We start from the raw sequence: 15,357 nt of genomic DNA, 5'->3' as shown, positions 1-15,357 counted from the left end.
TGCTCTGCCACACTGAATCTGGCAGGATTTCTTCAAAGAGATAGACAAGGAGGTGAGCTGAGTGGTTTCTTTTCTCCTTGGCAGGACAACACCAACGGTCTTCAAACAGTTGACACCACAACTAAAACTGAAAAAATGTTCAAACCCCAAACAGAGAGTCGACCTCCTGACCTGCACAAACCTTGGTATTTGGTTTCTCTGTAACCATTTTTCCCCAGATCATCTGAGCCTAAATCACAGGTGGCCTCCAGCATAGGTGGCTTTCAAACCACATCTCAAGTCCTGTTGGTGAACTTGGTTAAAAAAAAAATACACATCCATGGAATCTTTTCAGTTTTAACACAAGTCCTCAAAAATAAAATATTAAAAGAAATGGAAGCATTTTCGTAACAGTACACAAAATGGTGTGTGACAAGTGCTGTTTCTGCAAGGGCTATTGTGATTAGATTCGATTAGATTATCAATTAATTGTCTAGTAACGCATGTTAATTTCTAAATTAGATGTGCCTTGTGATTTATTTATCCAGACACATTTCTCAGTTAGTAATCAACTATGCATTTAGGCACTTGGAGCAGAGCTGAAAAGAATAGAACCTAGTCTCCCAACGTGCAGAAACCATTAAAATAAAAGCAAAATACTGCAGATTCTGGAAATCTGAAATAAAAACAGTGCTGGAAAAACTCAGCAGTTCTGGCATCATCTGTGCAGAGAGAAGCAGAGTTAACAGTGGCTATTAAACTTCCAACAATCACATTTTAATCCTTCAGTGTAGTTGTAGTTATGTATTGTGATAGAATGCACTCACATTTGAAGTCTGCTGGAAAAACAAGGAGCCAGCAGAAATGCAGAAACCATTTTAAGGGTGGTATCTTAATTAAACCAATCAATTTTTAAGCTCGGAAATGCAGTACATAGAGAGGTCCCCTAAATAGACAAAAATGCTCAGTTTTTGATAAGCAAATTACAGCCTTACAATCCAGGGACTGCTGTTTTTTGTTCTCGCTTCATAATATCCCAAGAACAAAATAAAAAAATGCAATTATTTCCCAGTAGTGGCTATTAAACTTCCATCGATCACATTTTATTCCTTCAGTGTAGTTGTAGTTATGTATTGTGATAGAATGCACTCACATTTGAAGTCTGCTGGGAAAACGAGGAGCCAAGGAATTAAATGTACAAAATAAATTTTGTTTCTGTATGAATGTAAGGGTTTCTATCTGTCCTACTAGTTATTGCTGAACCAGTCAGATTGCAAAGCCAAGAACCCTATAGCAGTCACAGTTGCTGTAATGTACAACTATGAGAAATCACCTCCAAAAATGCAAACTGACATACCAGGTACGTATCCTGATCTGAACTGAGTAATAACTTATTCTAAAATGGGCATGCAGTGTTGCAGTTGCTTCCTGCTGAATTGATTATACATCTGCCTTCCATCAGGGCAGTATTTAATTTGTGAAGCCAGTACTCTGCACAGGAGCTTGAAACATCTTTTGTGCAGTGAGCTGATTCTGGATACAAGACCCTTCTCCCCATATGGAGATCTCTGGGTTCAGTTCAGAACGGAAGCATTTCTTCATTGCCAGATATGGAACATGGGTAATGGAGGTTCGCTATCATTCCTGCAAAGGAATGACCTACCTTGTTCTGTGTCAGCTCAATGACAGGAAAGGGTATGAGTGTGCATTTCTAGGCTATTCCCTACTCCAGTTTCAGATGCTAATGAGCCACCATTCCAGTATGAACCAAAGACAGTACTGGTGGAATAATCAGAATGCCCAGCTTACAGATTGGCACTCAGGCTATGTCAGTATCCTTAAGTGTACCATCTGGGAAAGAATATCTGGCAAAAAAACATTCTGGAATTTGAATGGCATGAATATCTTGAACTGCATCAGTGGCCAAATGCATGGCAGTATTGTGAAAATAAGCACCATCAATTGGTAGAGCATAATTTGTTTTCTGGTCCTTCTGTAGGCAAAACCTCAAAAGCTATTGAAGCAAAGGACCATAATTCTGTTCATTCTATGATATTACAACCACAATAGTTGATTGCTGATTAGTCTAACCAGAGGTTGCAGTTCTTTTTAGCATTTCAAAATTGAAGAAACTGTAGGGAGGAGGAATTGAAATGTAAAGATTTGGGTAAATGCATATAATATATTATGGGATCACACGCTGTTATTCTCCCTCCTGCCCCCACCCACCAAAACAACACTATTTGGATAATGCATTAATAGAAACAGAAGAACAGGAGTAGGCCATTTCGCCCCTCAAGCCTCTTTAGCCATTCAGTGAGATCATGGCTGGTTTGTGACTTAACTCCATATACCTACCTTTGCCCCATAATCCCTCAATACCTTTAGTTAACGGAAATCTATCAGTCACATATTTAAAATTTATCAGTTGATCTAGCATCAGTTGCCATTTGCAGAAGAGTGTTCCAAACAACTTCTACCCTTTGTGTGAAAGTGTTTCCTAATTTCATTCCTAAAAGGTCTGGCTGTAATCTTTAGACTATGCCCCCTAGTCCTAGACTCCCCAGCCAGCAGAAATAATTCCTTCTATCTACCCTACTTGTTCTCAATATCTTGAAAACTTTGATCAAATCACCCTGCAATGCTCTAAATTCCAACGAATACAACCCTAGTTTGTGTAATTTTTCCTCATCATTTAATTATTGGAGTCCAGGATCATTCTGGTAAACTGACTTCACTCCAAGGCCAGTGTGTCCTTCCTAAGTTGTGGTATGCAGAACTGCTCACCAGAGTCCAGTTTTGATCTAACCAGGTCTTTGTATAACTGAAACATGACTTCTTCTCCCTTGTGTTCTCAGTATAAAGGCCAGATTTCTAATAGCCTTTTTGATTATTTTCTGTACCCGTTCATGACATTTTAATCTACGTACCTGGACCCCCAAGTCTGTTTGGACCTCCGCTGTTTTTAGCTTTTCACCATTTAGAAGGTACCCTGTTCTAACCTTTATGGTCCACAGTAGATGGCCTCATATTTGCCTACATGGAAATCTGTTTGCCACATTTTTGCCCATTCACTTAATCTATCAATATCTCTTTGGAACGTTACACTTCCATCTACTTTGCTTTCAGTGCTGCTTATCTTTGTGTCATCAGCAAATTTGGATATGTAGTTTTCTATCCCATCATTTAATTCATCAAATAGGGCAAATTGTAAATGCCCCAACATAGATCCTTGCAGGACACCACTAGTCACTTCTATTCTTGATGATAAATATTGATTTTCTTTTTTGAAGAACATTTCTAAAACTCAAGGGGCTTAAAAAGAAAAGGCACAGTTAAGTTAAAATAGCCAGTGTATAACTCTAATTAGGATTACATTTGTCAACAGTGGATATTATCTAATATTTTTGATGTATAATTGTAATAGGATATGTATTCTTTGACTTGTCTGAAGACTCACTTACGGTTTTGCAATTCTGCTTGGACAGGATCATTCCTAAATACTTGATATGAAATTGTCAAATGTCTAACTAAAGTTCTTGTAAATCATCCTGTGTATTTTATTCTAGCAATTGAGGGGGGGGGCGGGGGGAAAGGCTCACATTTATATAGCGGCTTTCACGACCAGCGGATGTCTCAAAGCACTACAGCCAATTAAGTACTTTTTTTGAAGTGTAGTCATCATTGTAATGTAAAAACACAGTAGCCAATTTGCGCACAGCAAACTCCCATAAACAGCAATGTGATAATGACAAGCTGATTTGTTTTTGTGATGATGATTGAGGAATTAATGTTGGCCAGGACGCTGAAGAGAACTCCCTTCCTATTTTTCAAAATAATGCCATGGGTTCTTTTACGTCCACCTGAGAGGGCAGACGGGGTCTTGGTTTAACACCTCACATGAAAGCTGGCACCTTTGTCATTGCAGCACTCCCTCACTACTGTACTGGAGTGTCAGCCTTAATTTTGCGCTCAGGTCCTGGAGTGGGACTTGAACCCGGAACCTTCTGACTCAGATGAGAGTGCTACCAACTGGGCCACAGCTGCCAAACAAATTACGCCAAATCAGGAATTGAATCCACAATCTTGTGCGTCGCAGCATCATGCGCTAACCATCTGAGCTAATCTGTGAGCATAATGTAGAATCGTTAGAAATCTTTTACTGCAGGAGGATAGGGATGCCCAATCCTGTGATTGATTGATTAACTTCAGAAGTAGTCAATTTTAATGAAATGCTGTCTGGTTGTGCTATTTTTATGAACTCCAGTGTTGTCTTCTATTTGTGTACAAGTCTGATGTCCTAATTTTATTGGATGCTGACAGTAAACGGTAATTTCCTGATGACTGCACATTTGTTATACATTACAGCAGAATTTGTATTCTACAATCAAAGCAAAATACTGCGGATGCTGGAAATCTGAAATAAAAACAAAGTGCTGGAAATGCTCAGCAGGTCTGGCAGCATCTGTGGAGAGAGAAACCGAGTTAACGTTTCTAGTCTCTGACCTTTCAACAGAGTTTCCAGCACTTGTTTTTTTTTTTGTAGTCTACAATACTGTTTGACCCAAAATGTAAAAATTGAAACTGTAAATAGTGGTTTTTCACTTGTCCTATGTTGAGCATGTTATTTCTGTTTCCTCGGTTTCTTTTCCTGCAGAAAATTGTGCCTTAGAGGAGTGTGCATTGCTTGTGTGTCATCAGCATAGCATGCAGTGCACATCATGGGGTGAATTTTATAAGCCCCGCGATGTCGGTGGTGTGGGCCGGTTGGCCTGCAGAATACTTCTGGAAGAGGCCTGCCACGGGCCTCGATGCTGGGAAGGCCCCACCCCATTTTAGCAGTGGCGGCAAGACTGCGGGACAACCCCCCCGCTGCTTGGCAAGAAAAAAAACTCACATACTTAAATCAAGTATAATCAGTGCATAATAACTTACCTTTTCACAATATCCATCCCACGCTGATATTCCGGCTCTTTGCCGGAAGTCCCACGTCTTTGGATCTCTACTCTGAGATCCGAGGCGTAACACTGGTGGGAGGGGGAAAGCAGGGAAAACTTCTATTGACTGAGGAGATGGTGGGAAGGGGTTGAAGGACAAAGGTAACAAAGTTTGGGGTGGAAAGTTGGGGATGTGAAAAAGAAAAGCAGTGTGGAAAAGACAATAAATGGTCATTGGGGAGGTGGGAGAGGGACTTCAATCTTTTATTTTATAACTTTAAATGTTCCCTCCATTTCTGTTTAAAAATTCAAATTGCCAGTAAGGGCTTGAAGCCCTTTAAAAATGGCGCCCGCCACCATCATCAGGGGTGGGCGCTCCGTCCCCTCCATGTTAATGAGCTATTGCACACATCTCACACATGCGGCGTGCACTTTTTGAAGTTCTCGGCGGCAAGCTACTAAAATTCAGCCCCATGAATGCCGTTTGGACCTGACATTCATACGAACGTACAAATTAGGAACAGGAATAGGCCACTCAGTCCCTTAAGCCTGCTGCACCATTCAATAAGATCATGGCTGAACTGGTTGTAACCTCAACTCCACATTCCTGCCTACCCCCAATAACCTTTCACTCCCTTGCTTATCAAGAATCTATCTACCTCTGCCTTAAAAATATTCAAAGACTCTGTTTCCACCGCCTTTTGAGGAAGAGAGTTCCAAAGACTCACGACGCTCTGAGAAAACATTTCTCCTCACCTCTGTCTTAAATGGGCGACCCCTTATTTTAAGACAGTGACCCCCCCCCCCCCAAGAGGAAACATCTTTTCCACATCAACCCTGTCAAGACCCCTCAGAATCTTAAATGTTTCAATCAAGTCGCCTTTTACTCTTAACTCCAGCAGATACAAGCCTAGCCTGTCCAACCTTTCCTCATAGAACAACCCACCCATTCCAGGTATTAGTCTAGTAAACCTTCTCTGACCTGCTTCCAACACATTTACATCCTTCCTTAAATAAGGAAACCAATATTGTACACAGTACTTCAGATGTGGTCTCACCAATGCCCTGGATAGCTGAAGCATAACCTCCCTACCTTTTGTATTGGTCACAAGCAAGGCGGGAGAAGTGCACTGTTTATTCCAGTCCCACGTCTTCACGGGTCACAACATATATTTAAATTTTCCCACTTACCAATACAGTCAGTCATATAATCTATTCTTCCCAGAATAAAACACACCAACTCGGTTTCTTTAATAAACAACAAAATTATTAGTTTATTGTAAACCAAGTCTTAACCAATAATGAAGTAAGATATGCACACAAATTGAAATATTAAAGCCCCTTTTTTATCCTAGCCCTCACATGCGCGCACACACGCGCGCACACACACCCATGCACACTGGTTAACTGGGGGAAAAAAAGGGATGTTTGTTTACAACTGTTACAAAGAAATGGAAGGAAATTTTTTTTTAAACCCTTCGGCCAAAAAGAAGGTATGGAAAGGTATTTTAGTTAGGTGTCCGGATGCATGTTGATGACTGTCAATGGGATCTTCCTAGAACAGTTCTTTCCAGGCGATGTTGGATCAGTTCGGGTAGGCTTTCTGAGCAATGCAGCTACAGCGGCTCCAAATAGGTCTTACAGCAGGAATACAGTACAAGGTTTCAGTTCCCACACATTCGACATACCAGTTCTTTAAACATGCAGGCTTTCTTCAAATGCAGGAAGAAAAAGGAATCTGACACATCTGGAAATACAGGGTTTCTTTTCAAGAGAGAGATGAGATGTCATCAGTTTCTGGCAGGCAAAATCACCAACTGTCCTTTTTAACAGTTCAAATTGAAACTAACACTTTCCAGAAAGCAAGCCTCCTAACCACCATAAATCTTGGCTGGTCACTTCTTCGTAAACATCTCCCCAAGTCAAAAACAACACCTGCTTGGTTATTTGAAACTGGTGCCTTCCAGTAACTGTTTACAGTTCAAACTCAGTCCAAACATTCTGGTGACCTTTTTTAAAAAAAAAACACCCAAAGTTCCAGCATCTGTGGAACCCTTTTCAGATTTAAAACACATTCTCAAAATTTAACAAAAAGGAAGGACTCGTTGCATTTTCAATTCCCCTCGCACTAAATGATAATCTATTAACTTTACTAATTACTTGCTGTACCTGCATACTAACCTTTTGTGATTCCTGCACTAGAACACCCAAATCCCTGTGCATCTCAGAGCTCTGCAATCTCTCACCATTTAGATAATATGCTGCTTTTTATTCTTCCTGCCAAAATGGAAAATTTCACATTTTCTCACATTATACTCCATTTGTGGATCTTTGCCCACTCACAACCTATCCATATCCCTTTGTAGCCTCCTTATGCACTCTTCACAACTTATTTTCCTACCTATCTTTCTGTCATCAACAAATTTAGCAACCATACTTTCGGTCCCTTCATCCATGTCATTTATATAAATTGTAAGAATTTGAGGCCCCAGCACTGATCCCTGCGGCACACCACTCGTTACATCTTGCCAACCAGAAAATGACCTATTTATGCCTACTGTCTGTTTCCTGTTAGCTAGCCAATCTTCTATCCATGCCAAAATTTTACCCCCTACACCATGAGCTTTTATTTGTCGCAATAACCTTTGATGTGACACCTTATCAAATGCCTCTGGAAATCTAAGATCAGTACACCCACTGGTTCCCCTTTATCCACAGCACTTGTTACTTCAAAGAATTCAAGTAAATTGGTTAAACATGATCTTTACACAAAACCATGTTGACTCTGCCTGATTACCTTGAATTTTTCTAAGTGCCCTGCTATAACATAGTTAATAATAGCTTCTAACATTTTCCCTATGCCAGATGTTAAGCTAAGTGGCCTGTAGTTTTCTGTTTTCTGTCTCCCTCCCTTTTTGAATAAAGGAGTTACATTGGCTATCTTCCAAACTAATGGAACCTTTCCCAAATCTAGGGAATTTTGGAAAATCAAAACCACCACATCAACTATCTCACTAGACACTTTTAAGATCCTAGGAGGAAGTCCATCAGGACCCGGGGACTTGCCAGCCTGCAGCTCCAACAATTTGTTCAGTATCACTTCCCTGGTGATTCCCTGAGTTCTTCCCTCCCTTCCATTTCCTGATTTGCAGCTATTTCTGGGATGTTACTTGTATCCTCTATGGTGGAGACTGGTGCAAAATACCTGTCCAGTTCATCTGCCATCTCCTTATTTTCCCTCCTTAATTCCCCAGACTCGCTTTCTGTTGGACCAACGCTCACTTTGTTAACTTTTCTTTTTTAAATATCTATAGAAACTCTTACTATCTGTCTTTATATTTCCCGCCAGCTTTCTCTCTTACTCTAATTTTTCCCTCCTTATTTATCTTTTAGTCATTCTTTGCTTTTTATATTCTGTCCAATCTTCTGACCTGCTACCCATTTTTGTGCAATTATCTGCTTTTTCTTTAAGTTTGATACTATCTTTAACTTTTTTAGTTAACCAAGGATGGCGGGTCGTCTTCTTAGAATTTTTCTTTCTCGTTGGAATGTATTAATTCTGTGTATTCTGAAATGTCCCCTTAAATGTCTGCCACTGCATCTCTAGTGACCTATCCCTTAACCTAATTTGCCAGTTCACTTTAGCTAGCTGTGCTTTCATGCTCTCATAATTGCCCTTATTTAATTTTAAAATATTAGTCTTAGAACCACTCTTCTCTCCCTCAAACTGAGTGTAAAATTCAATTATCTTCTGATCGCTGCTGCCTCGGGGCACATTCACTAAGGTTGTTAATTAATTCGGTAACCAACCAGTGGAATGTATCAATGGTACTGGTTTCCAAATTAGAGTAAATGGAAAAACCTATGAATATATAATGGAAAATTGTTAAATAAAATAATTTTAATAATCCTTGAATGTGAAAACTGCTCTTGTTTAAACAGTGATGAAAATCCTATAAAGCAGATCACTTTTGATCATTCTACATTGTTGTACGCATGCCAGAGATGGAACAGTTTAGGAGCATGGAGCCTAGTTAGAACACTCCAAGCTCTAAGAGCAAAATCGGTCTAAAGATATATTTGTCCCAGATGCTGATCAAATTTAAAAAATAATGCTTGGTAAACATCACAATTCTTCATGTAGCTGCCTTACAGAACCTGTCAGTGGAAACCTAATTTAAGGGAGGTTCATGAACCAGGCATAGAATTAGTAGAATGCTCTGAATTTCAGAAATATTTTCCAGCAAGATGGCAAATACACTACTGTCATTGCATAGTACGTTGGTTGTTTAGTATTGTCTTTGTCAAGTTTGTCTTGCTATTTGATATATTCCATCTCCAGTATATGGAGAATTCCTCTTAAGTAAGGCAGGAACTTGGAACAGCATAATTGCTTTTACTGAAAATTGTTGGCTTGACTTGCTATCTTAGTGTTGCTTCATCTGGCTGGAAAATAAAGGATGGATCTCTGAATGAGACTTTGTATATGGCAGATGGGAGCCATCTGACTGACCAGTGATTTTCTTAAAGGGAGATTATCCCAGGTGACTTCCTTCCAGTGGGCATTAAAGGGCATTGAGTACAAGAGCAAGGAAGCTATGTTGAACTTCTATAAGACACTAGTTCGGCCTTAGCTGGAGTAGTGCGCCCGATTCTGGGCGCTGCAGTTTAGGAAAGAAGTGAGGGCATTGAAGAAAGTGCAGAAAAGATTCACATGAATAGTTCCAGAGATGAGAAACTTCAGTTATGAAGATAAATTGGAGAAGTTCGGACTGTTTTCCTTGGAGAAGAGAAGGCTGAGAGGTGATTTGATAAAGGTATTCAAAATCATGAGGGGTCTAGAGAGAGAGGATGTAGAGAAACTTCCCAGTCATGAGAGGATCGAGAACAAGATGGCACTGATTTGAAGTGTTTGGTAAGAGATGCAAAAGTGACCTGAGGAAAAACTTTTTCATGCAGAGAGTGGTTAAGGTCTGGAACGCACTGCCTGAGAGAATGGTGGAGTCAGGTTCAACTGAAGCATTCAAAAGGGAATTAGACTGTTAGATGAAAAGGAAGAATGTGCAGGATTGCGGGGAGAAGGCGGGGGAATGGAACTGAGTAAACTGACAGCTGGTGTGGACACAATGGTCCGAGTGGCCTCCTCCCGCACTGTAGCGATTCTGTGATTCTGTGATCAGGTGGATAAGTAACACTAAATTAGTGTATCTAAGGTTGTTGGGGAAAATAAATTCTCAAGTTGGCAATCCTGGGTACAGAGCCTTTCTTAACCAGCTTACTGTAGAAAACAGAAAGATTTAGCACAATTCACATGCATTCAGCGTCTGTGATTGTGCTGCCTTGTTAGCTATCATTCATTCTAAGGCCTTTTTGGAGTTAAAATTGTTCCCAACTGTTCCAGACTGCCAGTGTGTGTCTTTTTTTTTTCCTCCATGTAACTTGATTTGTGCTTCAGGACAAAAGAAATTTGGGAGAATTTTCTTCAAAAATAAATAAAAGCACATGTGTTACAACTGTTGTGTAACTTCGATGCCTGTTTTGTGGCCAGGTCTATGAAGTCTTCAGTGGTTGTACAGATCCGTTTAGTGTTCTGGATCGTCAGTCGTTTAATTTCTGCATGCAAATCTGATTATTTGCCACGGTAGATAGGATTAGACACCTTGGGGTCAAAAGATCTCTTAAATTGCTATTTGTTGAACATTCTTTTGAATATTAATGAGGCACCTATTGGTTTTTCAATTCAGTTGGAAGGCTGCAAATGCTGTAGTGCCATTTTGAAAACATCCAGTATCTAAGTGCAATTGTCAGCATTAACAGACATTGGAAGAATGTAACAATTAAACTGCTTAAACAAATTGTCTAATTTCTAGTTAATTGCTTTTAACATTTATGGAAATGTGCAGTAAAGGTACCAGTTCTCAGTGATGCAACTCTGAGAAGACCTATTATTCTCCTTCAAATATTTTTGTATGTTTCCTTCATTTCCCCCCTTTCTCTTCCTTCCCTTACTTTCTTCTCGTCCCCTTAGATCTATGGATATTGAAACCTATAGCACTCAACAAAGTGAAATAAATTAATTAGCAAAGGGTACATTGTTTTTTCTAAAATAGTTTTACAGTAAAGTATCTTTAGGTGCTAAAGCTACCAACCAGACTGCTACTCTTTAGTTATTGTGCAGAGTTTAACCTGTTGTTTCCTCTTCTGTGTGCCTTCACAATTCCATCACTGTTTTGTTGTAGGTCAGATGAAAGTGACTCCTCTCTTTCGGAGGTACAAAGGTACACTGAATAACTTGTCGCTCACAATTCAGCAGATTCTACTGTAGTACTCGTTGCTTCTAATATTTTCTGCATGCTAATGGTGCCTTCGATTGCCACTTTTTGGGATTAGTTGCAATGTACTGAAATGTTTATGGGCGGTTGGGTGCTTTTTGTTTCAGGAGATAAACAATTGGTCATATTGCTTGTTTAGTTTGGATGATTACCCTGCTTTTGGTGTTGCTTGTTAAATTTATTTACTTTTGCTTTTGCTTTGTTCGTGCACTGAATGGTTTTTGGAAAGCTTTGGTTGCTGAAGAATGACCCAAACTTTTCCCACTTTGTAGGTGTTGAAGCTTTTCCTCTGTTAATAAAAAGGAGTCTAATGCTCTGACGTCATAAATTGCAGTGCATGTTTTTTAATGATGAATTTGTATTTTAGCAAGATAAGACACCTGAAAACATATTGGCTGCTTTCTAAAAGAATAGAAACTAGTGAAATTAGCTGCATGTTTTTAAACTGTTTAAAAGATGCAATTTTTAAGTGTCAAAATGATATGTGCTTCTATACCAAGGAATTTTTGTTCATTTTTTAATCACTGCTACTGTAAAATTATGTCCCATATATAATTTCTTGACACTATCGTTTTGTTTTGGTAAATGACTAGTTAATTCTGACATGTCACTTTCACATCACTAATCCTATTGTAGATTAGTGACAACTAAGTTAGAGTGATGTGCCAGAGAATTAACAGCTATTTGCCTGAAGGGTGCTCCCAGTCTTGAAATTATATCTTAACATGAGCCACAGCCTTCAGGAAAAGAGGAATAAGGAGAGAAAACTGGAAAGTAAATGTGACCTAGATCTTTATCAAGATCAGTGGAGCACATTATAGCATGTCCATCAAATTGGTGAAAGGGTAGCGAAGAGGTGATGAGAAGCATTCAATCACACATCAAATTTTTCCCTCAGAATTCAGACCTATCCATGTGTGTGCGATCCCACATTTTGGCAGAAAATTGCAAAATAAAAGGCAATTGCTTTGCCCTTCAATAACGTAGAAAATTACTCGCTGATTTTCATGTTTGCAATGTTGCAGCAAAATAGAACTAATTTCATAACTTGACCCTCAAGGATAATAATGCATTCCAAGACTCTTTTATTTCATCAATTAAAAATAAATGTAAGCAGTGCAATTTTTCCCCTTCGTCTATCCTATTGATCTGTGATTATCTAGCATCATTTTTATTGGTATTAGTCAACCTGTTTTATTACCGTTCTTTTCACAGGGGAATAATTAACCTGTTTCCCAGTTCCAAAGGCAGTAGGAGTGCACCCCTTTACTGCAATCATATAGCTGAAGGACATAACAAAGCAGTGCTATGTCTGGACGCAACAGATGATCTCCTTTTCACTGGAGCAAAAGGTGAGAAAACTTGCTGCAATCTGTAAGAGAAAATGGATTGCATAAAATTCATAGGCCTCAATATTAATTCCCCCAAGGCAGGTGAAAGAAGGTCGAGTGAGTTAAAGATTAAAAACCAGAGAGTGCATCTCCAACTTGCCGCATATGTGCCTGCCACCATTTTTATTGCACTGGGTACTATGGCGTGCGAGTGTCCTGCCCTTGAGAGGTGGGACAGTTCATTAACACACTTAAATCTGGCTCCCACAGTGCAATTTGGAGCCTGCATTAAATTTATCAGATGGCTTTCCCAGAGCTCGGAAACCTGACCATGAAATGGAGGCAGAATCTGCCAGCCCAAGAAGGAAAGTGCCTGTAAAGTACTCCAGGTAAGCTCAGAGGAGCGGAGTGCTCCCCTGACTCCTCAAGGAAGCCTTCGACCTCTCTTGTATGGATCACAGCCTCTCTTTCCCCCCTGCCATGGTCAGCTACCTCTACCACCAAGTCCCGATCTCTGATATCCTCCATCCGATTTCTGGGAACCGTCCCCAACGCTCCCCAGCTGTGGCCTCTGCTGCATCCCCAGCCTTGCCGTGTTTTCCATATGCTCCCCCGCCTCTCCATAAATATTAGAGCCGTATTCTAATGTTCTATATCGATTGGGCTGCGGCCCCAGGATTTGCTAGTTTAAATTTGATCCACTATTAGGTGAATTTTCTGAATTGATTTAGATACCAGCGGATTATTTTAGCTTCACTCAAAAGCATTTGCAAATTGCTTTAGCACAGGGAAACGCCTCAGCGTTTCACAGTGAGTTACTTTGAAGTGCTACTGAAGCAAATAATACTCTACGTACCACCTGCTAAGAAACTTTTACGGATCAGGAGTGTCCGTCCCTTTAAAGACCCTTTTTGGTTGGAAGCTTGACCTTCCATTCACCATTTGAGGCAACAATCTTTGCGATCTTTTCTGCTGTGCACAGTCTCTTGGCCAATTTTGTAACAGTTGTGATTTTTGGTTGATTTTTGGGGTTACCCCAATCTTTAGTATTTATACTGTCTTGCTGTATGTACAGCAGGGTTTCACTCATAGGTCCTGAATCTGACTATTCTTTGTATATATAAAAGCGCGCAAGGAGGATACAGTGCTTGATCCTTTTTGCTCCTTTTGTGAGTTGAAAGGAGAATTTCCTTCAGGAATCTGCAGTTTAATAAACTTGCAGGTAAAGGAGGATGCATGGAGGGAAATAGCTACCTACCATATACTCAGCTCTCAGGTACAAAACAGATGGCAGGCTAACTGCGTTATTCTTTCTGTAAACTTCTAACAGATCGCACTTGTAAAGTATGGAACCTCGTTACTGGACAAGAGATCATGTCTCTTGGTGGACATCCCAATAACGTGGTGTCTGTCAAATACTGCAGTTATTCCAGTTTGGTATTTTCTGTCTCCACATCTTATATTAAGGTGTGGGATATCCGAGACTCTGCCAAATGCATTCGGACACTGACGTAAGTATCTATCTGGTAATTTAGGATTTTATTTTAGAATTGATTTACAGTTCAAAAAAATGCTTCAGACTTGATTGGAATTTAAATTATTTCTAAATATGTTGTATTCAATGTAAAATTTTCGATAAATATCTACTGGTTATTTTGTAAAAATTAACTTGTCCATATTGTACATGAGCCGTAGGCCACCTGTGCAGGGGGTCTATTTTGTAGTTCTGTACCTGCCTGACATGATAGACAAATCTATATGAGCTCCAGTAAGTACACAGCTTTCTCAGTGTCCAAGTATAGCAGTTGACCGTGAGAGATCTGGCACCTAAAGCCATGAATGTACTTCACTTTGTTGAATGTACAGAGACCGAATGAGAAGATCTCTCAACATTTTGTTCTGTAAAATCTGCAAATAAATTTACATTTCATGTTAAAATAATGGTAAAATCATAGCTATTAAAGATGACAGTATAATATAGTATGAAAAACAAATTTCTTGTCTTTCAGGTCATCTGGCCAGGTATCGATGGGGGATGCTTGTGCAAGTGCAAAAAATAGAACAGTTACCATTCCTCCTGGAGAAAATCAAATAAACCAAATTGCACTGAACCCCACTGGCATGTTTCTCTATGCTGCCTCTGGTAACTCTGTGCGAATGTGGGATCTCAAAAGGTAAGTTGTCTTTAAGTGAAAGAAACTAGGCCCTTGTAGAGATTTAAAAACAAGAAATGCTAGAACCACTCAGCAGGTCTGGCAGCATCTGTGGAAAGAGAAGCAGAGTTAACGTTTCGGGTCAGTGACCCTCCTTCGGAAGTGTTCCGAAGGAGGGTCACTGACCCGAAACGTTAACTCTGCTCTTTCCACAGATGCTGCCAGACCTGCTGAGTGGTTCCAGCATTTCTTGTTTTTATTTCAGATTTCCAGCATCTGCAGTATTTTGCTTTTATTCTTGTAGAGATTTAATTTGGTTAAGTTATGTCTTTATATTTGTTAATATATAAATTTTGAAAATCAAAGTTTTGTAACACAGTTTGAATGGAAGAAGAAATTTCAGTATCTGCGTGTTCTGTCATAGATACTGTCATAGCCATATAATATGTTTGAGTTTGAAGGAACCTGCTAAGTTAATGCAAAACTAATTTGATGTCAACAAGCCCCTTTGCTCAAGTAAACATGAGCTGATGCAAGTCAATAAGAAATCACAATCAGTAAAATATTTAGTCAACTGTTAAACACTTAACTTCTAATCATTAACTATTACTGTACCAAGAAAATC

General features: G+C 39.6%; 1 protein-coding gene across 4 annotated transcripts in view; it reads left to right on the top strand.

The window, feature by feature from the left end:
• kif21a (kinesin family member 21A) overlaps nucleotides 1-15,357 on the top strand; it is a 157,184-nt gene that overhangs the window by 129,707 nt on the left and 12,120 nt on the right. For 2 of the 4 annotated variants that reach the window (XM_068059015.1, XM_068059016.1), the window contains 4 exons: nucleotides 11,156-11,194; nucleotides 12,464-12,600; nucleotides 13,910-14,090; nucleotides 14,589-14,753. In XM_068059015.1, the coding sequence (XP_067915116.1) occupies nucleotides 11,156-11,194; nucleotides 12,464-12,600; nucleotides 13,910-14,090; nucleotides 14,589-14,753 (522 nt within the window). Of the gene's footprint in view, nucleotides 1-1,230; nucleotides 1,294-11,155; nucleotides 11,195-12,463; nucleotides 12,601-13,909; nucleotides 14,091-14,588; nucleotides 14,754-15,357 lie in introns of those variants that run through there. The other 2 variants (XM_068059017.1, XM_068059018.1) reach the window with 2 other exon arrangements.

The sequence above is a fragment of the Heterodontus francisci genome, chromosome 27, assembly GCF_036365525.1.
Source record: "Heterodontus francisci isolate sHetFra1 chromosome 27, sHetFra1.hap1, whole genome shotgun sequence".
In the NCBI taxonomy this organism is placed as follows: Eukaryota; Metazoa; Chordata; class Chondrichthyes; order Heterodontiformes; family Heterodontidae; genus Heterodontus; species Heterodontus francisci.
Note: the sequence above shows the minus strand (reverse complement) of the source record. Positions and strands in the feature narration are given on the sequence as shown.